The sequence below is a fragment of the Nannospalax galili genome, unplaced genomic scaffold (genome assembly GCF_000622305.1).
Source record: "Nannospalax galili isolate Female #2095 unplaced genomic scaffold, S.galili_v1.0 scaffold462, whole genome shotgun sequence".
In the NCBI taxonomy this organism is placed as follows: Eukaryota; Metazoa; Chordata; class Mammalia; order Rodentia; family Spalacidae; genus Nannospalax; species Nannospalax galili.
Window position 1 is genome coordinate 1,340,740 of NW_008348078.1, and position 13,607 is coordinate 1,354,346.

At 43.5% G+C, this 13,607-nt stretch overlaps 2 protein-coding genes across 4 annotated transcripts in view; one reads left to right on the forward strand and one right to left on the reverse strand.

Annotated features, from left to right (window-relative positions):
* Spidr (scaffold protein involved in DNA repair) overlaps nt 1–13,607 on the forward strand; it is a 389,790-nt gene that overhangs the window by 362,302 nt on the left and 13,881 nt on the right. For all 3 annotated transcript variants that reach the window (XM_008844506.3, XM_029569016.1, XM_029569017.1), the window contains 4 exons: nt 2,659–2,746; nt 6,655–6,798; nt 6,892–6,951; nt 12,687–12,897. In XM_008844506.3, coding sequence (XP_008842728.1) covers nt 2,659–2,746; nt 6,655–6,798; nt 6,892–6,951; nt 12,687–12,897 — 503 coding nt within the window. The remainder of the gene's footprint in view (nt 1–2,658; nt 2,747–6,654; nt 6,799–6,891; nt 6,952–12,686; nt 12,898–13,607) is intronic.
* LOC103743266 (NADH dehydrogenase [ubiquinone] flavoprotein 2, mitochondrial-like) lies at nt 4,197–5,153 on the reverse strand. The gene is made up of 2 exons (XM_008844504.2): nt 4,837–5,153; nt 4,197–4,683 (listed from the first exon to the last, which is right to left on the reverse strand). Exons 1-2 carry the CDS (start codon nt 5,151–5,153, stop codon nt 4,242–4,244), a joined length of 759 nt encoding a protein of 252 aa, XP_008842726.1. The 3' UTR covers nt 4,197–4,241.

Here is a 13,607-nt window from a genome sequence, read left to right on the forward strand (position 1 = left end):
TACTCAGCCCTTGCCCATTTCTGTTACTCCTCGCAGTAATACTGCAGCTCTCACCATTTTACAGAAGAGGAAATACAGGGGTTCACAGTGCCTTATGATCCCAGTAGAACAGAACTCAGGTGGCTCCTCTCCCTCTTTAACAAGGGGCCAGATCAAAGGTCCATTTTGTTTTGGAAACAATCAGATCTAAGGTAAGAACATGTAAGCAGAATCACAGAATTTTGTCCATCCTGTATGCTGGAGATTAGATGATAGATAGATAGATAGATAGATAGATAGATAGATAGATAGATAGATAGATAGATAGATAGATGATAGATAGAGATAGAGATAGAAATATATGATTTTGTGTTTTTGAGACAGGGTCTCCCTGTAGCCCCAGCTGTCCTGGAACTCACTATGTAGACCAGGCTGGCCTTGAACTCACAGAGATCCGCCTACCTCTGCCTCCTGAGTGCTGGGATTAAAGGCGTGCGCCACCATGCTGGGCACTATGCTAGACAGTTTTTCTTCATGTACAAGCAGTGGTTCAGTTTAATAATTTCTTGATATTATGCATTCAGTAGAAACATTTTAGGGGAAAGGAGTTGGAGACAGAGTCTCACTGTGTATTTCAGGTTGACCTGGAATTGGTCAGCAGTCCAGGTGTGAGCTACCACATCTGGCTTGAACTTAAAACTTTGATCTTTTCAAAGATTGCAGCTGCCGATCAACTTTTCAGTCCTAACAGGGAGTACCTGACTCTGCTGCCTAGCTGTGGTGCTCAAGAGTTCAGACAGATTAGGCATTTGGGGTTTTTTTTAAGATTTTTTTCTACCCTGTCTCAAAAAAAAAAAAAAGATTTTTTTTAATGTGTATATGTGCGTGTCTGCATATATGTATGTGCACCATGTGTATGCCTGGTACTCACAGAGGTCAGAAGAGGACGCTGGATCCCCTAGAGCTGGAGTTACAGGTGGTTGTGAGCCATTCAACATGGGTGCTTGGAACCTAAACCAGGTCTTTGCAAGACCAACAAGTGCTCTTAACTGCTGAGCTATTTCTCTAGTCCCTAGATGTATTTTAGACATATAATTTTTGAATTATAGTGGGTTTATTAGGACATAGCCTGATTGTACATAAGTTGAAATATGTCAGTATATCTGTTTTATAAAAATAGGGCTGGACATATAACTCAGTTGGTAGAATATTTGCCTAGCATGCCCAAAGGCTTGAGTTCCATCCCAGCACCATATAAATGGGTTGTGGTGATGCATGCCTGTGATGGAGCACTTGGGAAATGTGGGCAGGAAGATTAGAAGTTCAAGGCATTCCTCATAGCAATAGAGTTTGCTACACGGAAAGTTTGAGGCAGGCCTGGGCTACATGAGACCCTGTCTCAAAAAATAATGTGCCAATGAGAGGGTTCAGTGGGTGAAGACATTTGCCACCAAGCTTGACAACCTGAGTTCAACCCCCAGAACCCACATGGAAGAAGGAAAGAACTGACTTCTACAGACTGTTCTCTGACATCACATACACACACACACACACACACACACACACACTCACACACACACACACACACACACACTCACACACACACACACACACACACACTCACACACACACACACACACACACACACATGCATGTGCACACACACATACATATATACACACATTGTAATTTGAGGGAATGGGGGGGAAGAGTCTCACTGTGTAGCCCTAGTTGTCCTGGAACTTGCTATGTAGAACAGGCTGTCCTCGAACTCACAGAGATCTTTCTGCCTCTGCTTCCTGAGTGCTGGGATTAAAGGCTTGTGTCACCATGCCAGGCCTAAAAACCAGAAACAAGAGACAAGCCACATGGCTCAGCAGGTAAAAAGTGTTTGCAGCACAAGCTTAGTGACTTGAGTTCAGTTCCTAGAACTCACATAAGGGTGGCAGGAGATAACTGACTCTACAAAGTTGTCCTGTGACCTCCATACATGCACTGTGGCCTATGGACAACACACACACACGTATGCTTGCGCATTATGCACAAACAATCCTAGTAAATAAATAAAAAGTATATATAATCATGTATATGAATTTATATATTTTAATCATAAATGTGTATATTTTATACATGTATGAATATTTTATATAACTGTCATATATGTGTACATAGGAAACAAGCCAAAGGAAAGAAGTGGCTGTCAGCCTTCCTTAGATAACTCGACAGGCTTCTCCCGTCATTCATAGACACTTTTTAATTTGTTGCTTGTCTTTCACATAGCAAGGTATCTGTATCCTTAAGACTTTTATGATTATTGTGATTTTTCACCTTTGTTTTTATTTTTTCTTGTTATTTGTAGCCAGGCTGTCTGTCCTCAAATTTAGGATCTTCCTGTCTCAGCCTTGGTGTCACACACATACACCCCTGTTTCTCAAGTGTTTCTACACAACCATTTCAATATAATACGTCACATAGAGGTGCATCATAATTTAGAGGACAGTGTCCTGTTCTTGTGCAGTGTGTCTGTCTAGATGCCCATTTGAGTCACTGGTCATCTCAAATTATAGCTCTTTGGCCTGGGAGATGATGCCTGCTAAGTAGCTGAATAGCTCATTGATGGGCACTCAATAGGCGATGTTAGTTGGTGAATGCTTCTGACAGTGTCTCTTCTTGTTCCAGAACACCAGGGCTCTTCAGTTTGATTGACACCATATGGCCCCCAGTGATGCCTCTGACAATGCCTGGTCATGGCCAGCCTAGTGAAGAGGTAAGTCCAGGGTTTGGAGAGTTCCCCTGGCTGCAGACTACTTCCCTTGTCAGGAGCTGAGCCAGGCTCCCCTACAGCAACTGTATGGCCCTGGCAACAAGGAGAGCGCAGCTAGTTCCTCTGGACTGATGGATGAGTGCAGTCTGGGACTGAGATCACATCTCCTCGTCTCCATGGCCAACAACTGGCTCCTTTTCCTGCTTTTCAGATTAATTCATGATGAGTTTTTATTTATATTTCTGGTTTTGTGAGACAAGGTCTCACTCTGCAGCCCAGTCTGGCCTAGAACTCGCTCCCTGCCCATGCTGGCCTTAAACCACAGCAATCCTCTTACCTCAGCCTCCTAAGTATTGAGGTTACAGGTGTGAGCTACCATTCTGCATCCTGGTAGACCTCACACTCCATTGCAGTGGTCTAAGCCTTATACAAAGCAGACACAGTGTTTTTCCCACTCCCTTCCTGTCACTCACAAAACCAATACTTGGCGTTACCAATTAGGGCAGAGACTAGATAGAATCCGTAAGTAGCCCTGCAGCCCAGGGTAGCCAGGAATCTCCTTTTTCCTATCTCATCACACCGTCTGTGGTGTCTCAGAAGCAGCAAAAGGGACAAAAAGGTATCTTCTGCCCCCGAGCCTCGTCTAGAAGCTGGCCAGTGACCGCTTTGGGCTCCTGTCTGGGCAGCTTAATGAGACCTATATAACTCAGTGGTAGGGCACTTACTGAGCAAGAGGAAAGCCTTAGCTTCAGTCCCTAGTACTATAACACACACACACACACACACACGCACACGGACACACGCACACGGACACAGACACACACATACACGAACATATGCACACGGGAACACAGACAACGCACATACACGAACACTCAGATACATACACACATGCACACACAGACACATGGACACATACATACACACACACGTGGACATATACACCCACATGCACACACACACATATGAGTGCATATTTGCTCATGTTTTCACTGGAAGGCTATATAAGAAATTGGTAATAATGTTTTTTGGTTTGGGGGAGTTGGAGTTTTTGTTTTGTTTGTTTCTTTTTTGAGATAGGGTCTCTCTGTAGCCCCAGCTGACCCAGAACTTGCTATGTAGACCAGGCTGACCTCCACCTCACAGAGATCTACCTGCCTCTGCCTCTGCCTCCCAAGTGCTGGTATTAAAGGCATGTACACCAGCCCAGAAATGGGTAATATAGTACATTTGGGGGACCACCCATAAGAACCTCTACATTTTTGTTCAGATTTAAGATTTCATTTTAGAAATGACTCTATGTGTGTCTGTATATCTGTGTGTGTGTGTGTGTGTGTACATGTGTGTGCAGGTTCATGTGGAGGCCAGAGGTTGATATCAGAATGTCATTTCTCAGTGGCTTCTACACCTGAATTTTTTTTTTTGGTCTTTTTTTTTTTTGGTAGATAGGAGGATCATATTTTATTTTTCCAGTGGTATCTTTACAATTGAATATAAATTAGAGGCCTGCTTGCACACCAAAGCCAGGTCCTTTGGGTGGTTCAGTCAAAGAGGTGAGACCTCCAGCTGGCTCACAACAGAAACGTCCACTCCTTGGCCAAGGTTTTAGAATTTTGACAGCCTTGAGCTCATCAGTGATTTCTTCTATATCCTTGGGTGTCATATCCTCATAGTAGTTGTCATTTATTTGAACCACTGGTGCGTTTACACGGCCCCCTACACATTCCACTTCTATAAGAGTAAAAAGTTTGTCAGGTGTAGTCTCCCCAGCCTTTATTCCCAGCTTTTTCTGAATGGTCTCCAGTATGCTGTCAGACTTTTGAAGCATGCAAGGTGTAGTAGTGCAGATTTGAATGTGATGATTTCCAGCTGGCTTTTGATTATACATTGTATAAAAAGTTGCTACTTCATATACTCTCATTGGAGGCACTTTTTTTTTTCTGTCTTTTTGAGACAGGGTCTCCCTGTAGCCCCAGCTGTCCTGGAACTCACTATGTAGACCAGGCTGGCCTCGAACTCACAAAGATCCGCCTGCCTCTGCCTCCCAAGTGCTGGGATTAAAGGCGTGCGCCACCACGCCCGGCTTTGAAGGCACTTTTAAAACTTCAACGACCTTGTTCATAGCAGAGATGGGCAACCATCCATTCTGCCTTTGGGCTAAATCCAGGACTGGAAGCACAGCTGCTGCCTTATGCCCTTCAGGATAGTTTTTTACAATTGCCTCTATCCACTTATAGTTTTCTGGTGTGAAATCAAATGGAGTATCTGGGTTATTCTCAAGAGTATCTCTGTGCACAAATAAGGCTCCTCCAGCACCATTTTGTACAGCTGTCTTATGCAAATTCCTTGCGTGTCTTCCCCACTGCGTGGTGAGGACGGCAGCCTTGGCCCACAGCGTCAAGGAGAACATGAAAGGCCAAACAGTTGGCTCTTCCCAAGGCACCACGCTCCAGAGCCCCAGGGTTTCCCTGTAGCCCCAACTGGCCTGGAACTCACTAAGTAGACCAGACTGGCCTTGAACTCACAGAGATCCACCTGCCTCTGCCTCCCAAGTGCTGGGATGAAAGGCACGCACCACCACGTCTGGCTTCCACCTGAATTTTTTAAGACAGTATTTCACAAAACCTGGCACTTCCTTTAAAAAATAATATTTTAATTTATTCTTTAATAGTTTCACACATGTATACAATGTAATTTAATCATATCCACTTCCCATTTCCCCTCTGCAGTTTTCCCAAACCTCCCTCAACATATCTCCCTCCCAACTTCATGTGTTCTTTATAAAGAAAAAAAAAATCCCAGAGTCCAGTTAGTGCTTCCCCGTTATTGATCTGTTCATTGCTGAAAGTATACCATAAAGTCCCCTATTGTTACTGTATTTCAATCTCTGTCTTCAGATTCATTATTTGCTTTATATATAAAAATGTCTTGATGTGATACTCAATACTCAATACTGAGTGTATATATTTTTATAATCATATCTTCCTGATGAATTGGTCCTTTTATCATCATATATTGACCTTGTTTTCTTTTACAATTTTGACTTTAAGTGCATTTATTTATTTTTAACTTTTTAAAAAAACATTTACTATTTTTATTTTATGTGTATGCCAGTATTGCCTGCATGTAGGTAAATGCACCCGTGTCGTGCAATGCCCGTAGAGGACAGAAAAGGCTGTCAGTATCCCCTGGAACTGGAGTTACGGAAAGTTGTTAGCTGCCATGTAGGTCCTGGAATTTGAACCCAGATCTTCTGTAAGAACAACCAGTGTTCTTAACTGCTGAGCCATCTCTCCAGCCCCAATCCATTTCTTATATAGCCTTCCAGTGAGAATATATATCTGTAAGCAAATATGCACTCTGTGTATGTATGTGTGTGTGTGTCCATGTGGAGTGTGTGTGTGTGTGTGTGTGTGTGTGTGTGTGTGTGTTAGTCCTGGGGACTGAAGCTAAGGCTTCCCTCTTGCTAGATAAGTACCTTACTGATGAGCTATACAGGTCTCATGCCCAGACTGGCCATGAAGTTATTCCATAGCCCAGGCAGTCCTTGAATTTGTGATCCTTATGCCTCAGCATCCCAAATAGCTAGGATTACAGACTTATACCACCAGTCCAAGCTTAATCATATTATATTAAAGAGCATATTTTAGCCAGGCATGGTGGGGCACACCTTTGATCCCAGCACTCGGGAGGCAGAGGCAGGCAGATCTCTGAGTTTGAGGCCAGCCTGGTCTACAGAGAGAGTTCCAGGCCAGCTGGGGCTACAGGGAGACGCTGTCTCAAAAAGACAAAAAATAAAATAAAATAAAATAAAATAATAAAATAAAATAAAATAAAGAGCATATTTTAATAGTATATTTGAATCTTTTAACAATACATTTTTGTTCTGATTTTTCCTTTATTCTAAACAGGCAACAACCTATCTACCTCCTCCTATGTTCTGTTACATCTTCTCAGTTCATCCAAGTCTGGGACAAGTGGACATAATTGAAGGAGACCCCATTTCTAAACTCTACCAGCCTCCAGTTGTCCGCTGCTTAAGAGAAGTTCTCCAGGTAGTGTCTATGTTTCTAGCAAGTTCTTCAAGTACTTTTACTGTTTCTGTGTGCTTCATGTGGTCTTTTCAATCTCTGTTAATGTCTTTTTAGGGTGATGAGTGTGGTGTCCGCTGCAGTTTCTGTGCCACAGTGATTTATCAAAGACCACAGGTAATCTCAATCGTAATTCCCCCCCATAAATTTACAAAAGGACCATGTCTTAGAAACTAGTGGTGTACCCTAATAGAAAACTGCCTCTAAAATCCAAGCTAATTACATATTACCTGTCAAACTTGGAGCCATTCTCCTCTGAAATATTTGGAGCTCTTTGGGGCAGGGGGCGGTATTTTTGAGGTTTTTTTTTTTTTCCTTGGATATCTATTGGAAACAATTTTTTTTGCATTCTCTAATCCATAGGCAGTGAAAGATGTATAGAACTACTAAAAGAATATGTTCCTTAAATTCTAATTGAATTATTGATGGATTATATATATACATATATCACTAAAGTTGTGTCATCATAAGCATAGTATTCCAACTTTTTCCTCAATTATAAGAGAGGATAGACTGTTCTTATAAAGGACCAGAGAGTCAATTTTTGGCTCTTGGATCATAAGCTTTCTATAGCTATTAGCTGGCTTTGCTGTGCGGTATGAAAGTAGCCATATTGCCTTTCATAAAGGGATGTACAGGAAAATCTTTAAAAGAAAAGAAACTAGCCAGACATAATGGCACATGCCTTTAATCCCAGCACTTGGGAGGTAGAGGCAGGTGGATCTCTGTGAGTTCCTGTCTCAAAAAGACCAAAAAAGAAAAAAGAAAGAAAAAAGAAAAGACCTTTCTTCTAAGTCTGAAGTGCCCTGAAAGCCTGGTTTTCCATGAATGTAGAGAGTGCCTAGTAGAAGGACACTGAGCCTCTGAGCAGTCCCTAGAGTGCATTTCAGGAAACTAGGCAAGCTCACTGTGCTGGTGCCATTGACACTGCAGGGGGAGGCTGCGGTGCCACATGGTCCTGCTGTGACCTCCAGCTGTAGCCAAGGCTGAGAGCAAGGCAGGCTGGCAGCAAATACTCAGTGACCAGTGAAAGGGAACAGAGTGACTGAGAATGACAACCTGAGTTCTCCGTCTTATTAAATCAGGGGTCTGGGAAGATATACTGACAGCCTTGTACTCAAGAAAGACTCACAACATAAAAGAGCAATCAGCTTGGCTTTCTGTGGTCTTGTGTGTAAGAGCAAGTTAAGGAAGGACCTAGGACTCAGTAGAACAGGTTTCTTGATACATCAAAATGTATATATCAGCTGGGCCCAGTGACACACACCTGTAATCGTGTCTACTTGGGAAACTAAAACAGGACGATTATGAGTTCAAGGCCTGCCTAAGTTCATAGTGAGTTCAAGAACAGCCTGGGCAACTTATTGAGAATCTACCTTAAGATTTAAAAAAAGAAAAGAAAAAAGGGTATAGTTGTACCTTAGCGTTAGGGCTTACCGAGCATGCACAAGGCCTTAGGTTCACTCTCCAGTAACAGACACAGACACACAGACCCACACACACATACACACACACACTAAGACAGGCACACACATACACAGAGACAGACAGACAGACACACACACATTTTATATATATATTTCCTGCATTCTGCTTTTATGGTAAAGAAAATCACCAGAAACCAATTTCCTAAGGAGAAATTAAGGTTAAACTGAGTCCTGAGCCAGTCTGTAGGTAAGTTCATCATCTGTACTTTTTATACGGATTGACTTTTAGAATGGTACTATAAATCAATCACCAGAGTCATCAAAAACAATCCAGCCACATTTCCATTATACTAATGACTCAAGTTTTAATTTGAAGTAATTACATAGTCAAGGTAGAATTCAAGAAATATAGAGAAGGCCCACATACTGTCCACCCACACCTCACACCTACAGAACCATAGCATGAAACCAAGACAACTAACACCACAGTCTAACACCAGCATGCACAGTCGAAGGTTTTGCCGGTCATATGTGCACTCAGGGGAGGGGGATCTGTGAAATTCTGTCACAGGTGTAGCCATCACCATACCCCATGCACTGTACTTTGCTGCACCACCATGTTCTCCATCACTGTCATCATGGTACTTTATGATTGCTCACATGCATGGAATATGCACTAGGCAACTGTGTTGGTTTCCTCAGGCTGCATGTAAAGTTCCAAAAAGTAGGTGACTTCAAAAAGCACGTATGGGCAAGAGCACCCAGGTCCAATTCCCAGCACCCACATGGTGGCTAACAGTGGTCCATAACTCCAGTTACAGGGGAATCTGACACCCTCTTCTGACCTCCAAGGGCATTGCATGACATTGTACTCACACACATGCAGGCAATACACTCATATGCATAAAATAAAAATAATAAAAACAATATTTTTTTGGTGTTTTTGAGACAGGGTCTCTCTGTAGCCCCAGCTGTCCTGGAACTCTCTATGTAGACCAGGCTGGCCTTGAACTCACAAAAATCTGCCTGCCTTTGCCTCCCGAGTGCTGGGATTAAAGGTGTGCAGTATTTTAAAGGGCACACATTCATTTTCTAACAGTCCTGCAGTCTGAAGACTGCCCTCAGGAACGAGCTTCTTACCTTCCTCAGGATTTGCTGTTTCCTGGCAGTTTAATCTGTGGCATTTCCTGGGACCCAAGATAGTTGCTTAGCACTCCAGTCACGTGGCTGGCCATCTTTTCGTGCCTCACATTGGCCTCCTTCTGTGTGACTGTGTCCAAGTTTCCTTTACTTCATGAGACTGGTCACTATTAGAGTGGGATTCATGACCTCCTTTTAACTTAGCTAAATCACAAAGACCCCATTTCCAAATAGGTGCTATTGTAAGGTACTTGAATCTTTCCTTGTGGGTGAGGAGAGTTGAGGGTGAAGTTCAGTGCATAACAAAGCCTTTTTAGGTAGACTTGTTCACATAATTCTGTAAAGATCCATCCGGAGGCCTAGTGATAGCGAACATCTTTCTGTGTGTTTTCCTGTCCTGTCTTTGGTGAAGTATCTGTTCCATTGTTTGCCTGTTTTCTAACTGAATTGTTTTGCTTGTTTGCTGTTAAGGTTTTTTCCAATGTATATTTTTATTGAATTTTTGTGAATTTCACACATTTTAATCATATTTAGATCTGCACCCTATCTGCACTCTCCCATAGCCACCCCCACACACAGAATTTCACACGTCTTTTATGTTAAAGCCTATCAAGCCAAGTTTATATAACTGATGGCTCTCAGTGTGAAAGCCTCTTCATCCTATCTAGTGTCACTAGTGCTCTTAAAGAAGATCAACTCTCCCTTACCCAGCAAGTTTTTAAAGTTCTTTATATATTCTAAGTACAAAGCCTTTATTGAATTTGCAAATATTTTCTTAGAGTCTGTAAATTATTTTTCAACTTTTTGAGAAGATTTTTGTTTTATTTTGCTGCTGTTTGAGATTGTTTTGTTTGTAGAACAAGAGCTTACTAGGAATCACGAGCCTCCTTCCTCTCTCCAGGAGGGAGTGTCCCAATTCCAAAGAAATAAATACACAACACCTTTCCCCTCTTCAGTGACAGGCAGTCCTTGACCCTTGGAGGGGTAATAGAGATATCTGATTGTTTTCTTTCATTTATGGCTGAGCACTGGGCCACTAAACCACAGGACCAGTCACTTCTTTTCACCACAAAGTCCCACCCCATCGTGGATGGCAATCACAGGAGCTGCAGATTTCATTCAGTAGGTTGTCTCTTACTGTTACTTATTTTGGTGTTCATTTTTTTCAGATTTAGACTGCCTCCTTGTCCTTTGGATATATTTACATCTGTGGTAGTTTAAAAGAGAAATGTCTCCCAAAGGCTCCTGTATTTGAACACTTGGTCTCCAGTGGGTGGTGCTATTTAGGAAGGTTATGTAATCTTTAGAAAGTATTGGAAGAAGTCACTGGGGGCAGGCTTTGATTTTTAAAGCCTGGTCCCACTTCCTGTTGTTTTTGTTTTCTCTCTCCCTCCCTCCCTCTCTTTCTCTCCTTCTCTCTTTCCTGCCTCCCTCTCTTTCTACCTCTCTCCCTTTTCCTTTCTCCCTCTCCCTGTCTCTCCCTCTCCCTCCCTCCCTCCTTCCTTCCTTTGTACAGATGAAATGTGATGTCTGCTTTCTTTTTTTCTATGAATAAGTTTCATTATCACTCTGCCACTGACAAATAAAAGCCCAAACAAGCAAAAAACAAAACAAAAGATTAACACCAGGGCCCGGTAGTGGATGAAACTGCCTCAAAGAAGTAAGAAACAACAAAACCTCCAAAAAAAAAAAGCACCAAACAACCTAAAGATACAAAATAAATATTAAACCAAAATGGGCAGGGCGATGTAGCCTTGGAACCCAGCACTCAGAGGTGGAGGCAGCAGTTGGTCTACCTCATCCTCAGCTACCCCAAGTTGAAGTCCAGCCTAGGATACAGGAGACCTCTCAAAAAATCCCTCCAAAACACTGAACACCACCAATCACCCACCTACAGAATAGGGTGCTGGACGTGGCCCTGAGGAGTATATAGGACATCCCTCCTGTAGACTCAGAAACTCTAGGGTATGGTTGTCTGCCATGCTGTCTCTGCCTTTGTACCCAGGGTAGAGACAGAGTTTCCAGAGGCATCTAGAGCTGCAGGGAGCCCTGGAGTGCCTGGTGAGGGTTGAAGCTCAGAACATGGGCCCCAGCCCTGGGCCTATACCTGACCCTGTGCTCTCTGGGCTGCAGGCCAGAGGTCTAAGGGCTGGGGCTCTCTGAAGGTGACCAGAGAGGAATCCTCAGGTGGAGAGTTTCTCCAGGCTAGCTTTGGGCAGATGTGGTAGAAGCACCTGGACTTGTAGGACAGCGGTTGGGCCTGGTGATGGTGAAGGACTCATGGACGCTGTAGGCTTGTCACTGTGCAGCTGCTTGCATAGCTACTTATGCCTGCACTGGGGGAGCCAAGTCTCAACTCGCTCCTCCTTCAGGGTGAGTTTGGCCGGCTCCTGTCAGGCTCCTGGGCAGGCACAGGGTCCTTCTTGAAGTGCTCCTCTAATTCGGGTCCGGCTCCCAGTTGAATCAAGGGTAGCATTGATAACACAGGGCATAGGAGCAAGGGAATGCAAAGCTCTCTCCACCCTGACTGCAGCTCACCTCAGGTTCCTCTTTGCATTCTGACTGCCAGGCTGTGGTCACCCCACAGAATGCCAGCTTACTGCCAGGCGTAGTGGCACATGCCTTTAGCCCCAGCACTTGGGAGACAGAGGCAGGCAGATCTCTGTGCGTTTGAGGCCAGCCTGGTCTACATAGTGAGTTCCAGGCCAGCTGGGGCTACAGGAGACCCTATGTCAAAAAAAACCAAAAAAAAAAAAAAAAATCCAGAATGCAAGTTTACTAGAAATTGGAAATGCATCACAACTTATAAATGAGGGGGGGAGGGAAAAAAGGAAGAGAAAATTAAGAAAAATGAAAGCTGCTGCACATGCAGTAAATCTGTGACACCAAAGTCCTCTGCAAGGTCATGTGAGGCCATTCCTCTCTGGGAAACTTGTTCTCCAGAGAGAACATTTACACACTAAACAGAAAATAGCATTCTAGGTACACAGACTTGGGACTGGGAGGGAAAGAATGAGCGTTCCCCCCAAGTAGGAGAAAGGAGAGCGGAGCCCTGCCAGTGAGGCCTGGGTTGTGCCCAGCAAAGGAGCCCTTTAAACAGGCACAGAACCAGAGCAGCAATGTTAATGGGCACTACTAACCAAGATATGTCACCTTTATTGTATGTTTTGAGGTATTTTGATATAGTGTGTTAAATTACAAGTATTATTAATCCATTTAAGATTATTTGCCTTTAAAGGATTTTGGATACAAGCATAGTTAATAGTTTTGACTTTTACATTGTAGCTGAAGAATTTGCTTCCTTTGGAACAAACGGAGATTTGGCTGCTGGTGACTGATGTTACCCTGCAGACACAGGACAAGAATAACCACTGTCTTCCCAGAACCCTGCCGGTCTGTGTGACCCCCTTGTGTGTGCTGAGCCCAGAAGTTCTAGAAGCGCTTGCCATGGCCAGGCCTGGTGCCCTGCTCTTCAGAGATGCTCTCCGAGACCACGGTGTGCCTGCTTCCCTTTGCTTCTATTCGGGTGACAGATTAGTCCTATACAGTGCAGGAAACTCCATCCTGCTCAGAACTGTTGGCCTTCACAAAACCTAGGGAATGCGTGGTCTGAAGGAGGGGAGGCCATCTCCTCAACCTTGGGCTCTCACTGACTCTGTCAAAGCCACCTGATCACAGCCAGCACCCCAAGATGCAGTGTGTCCATGTAGGAGCCACCCACAGTCACAGCCTGAATGGTCCCTTTTTAAATTTTTTTTAAAAATTAGAACATGGCCAGGCGTAGTGGCACATACCTTAAATCCCAGCACTTAGGACACAGAGGCAGGCAGATCACTGTAAGTTCAAGGCCAGCCTGGTCTACATAGTGAATTTCAGATCAGCTGGGGCAATAGGGAGACCCTGTCTCAAAAAAGACACACACACACACAAAAAAAAAAAAAACAAAACAGAAAAAGAACATAGTAGGTGTACCAGCTTAATCCTGGCACTGTGACCCAGGCCTGTACTCCCAGAACATAGGGCACTGAGACAGGAGTATTAAGAATTCCAGAGGCCAGCCTGGGTTGCATAGTGAGACACTGTCTCAAAAAACAAAAAGTATAGGCTTTAGATTACTCTGCCCTTTTTCTAGAGATAAAACTAATATCCTACCTAAACTTTGGTTTTTATATTTTATTGAGGTATAATTTGCATACCACAAATTTC

Excerpts from the sequence above, each read along its gene's own strand:
- LOC103743266 (XM_008844504.2), bottom strand. The coding sequence starts at position 5,153 with ATGTTCTCCTTGACGCTGTGGGCCAAGGCTGCCGTCCTCACCACGCAG. Across the intron at positions 4,684-4,836 it reads GTCGTTGAAGTTTTAAAAGT|AAAAAAAAAAGTGCCTCCAA; the intron begins GCCTTCAAAGCC and ends TCAAAAAGACAG.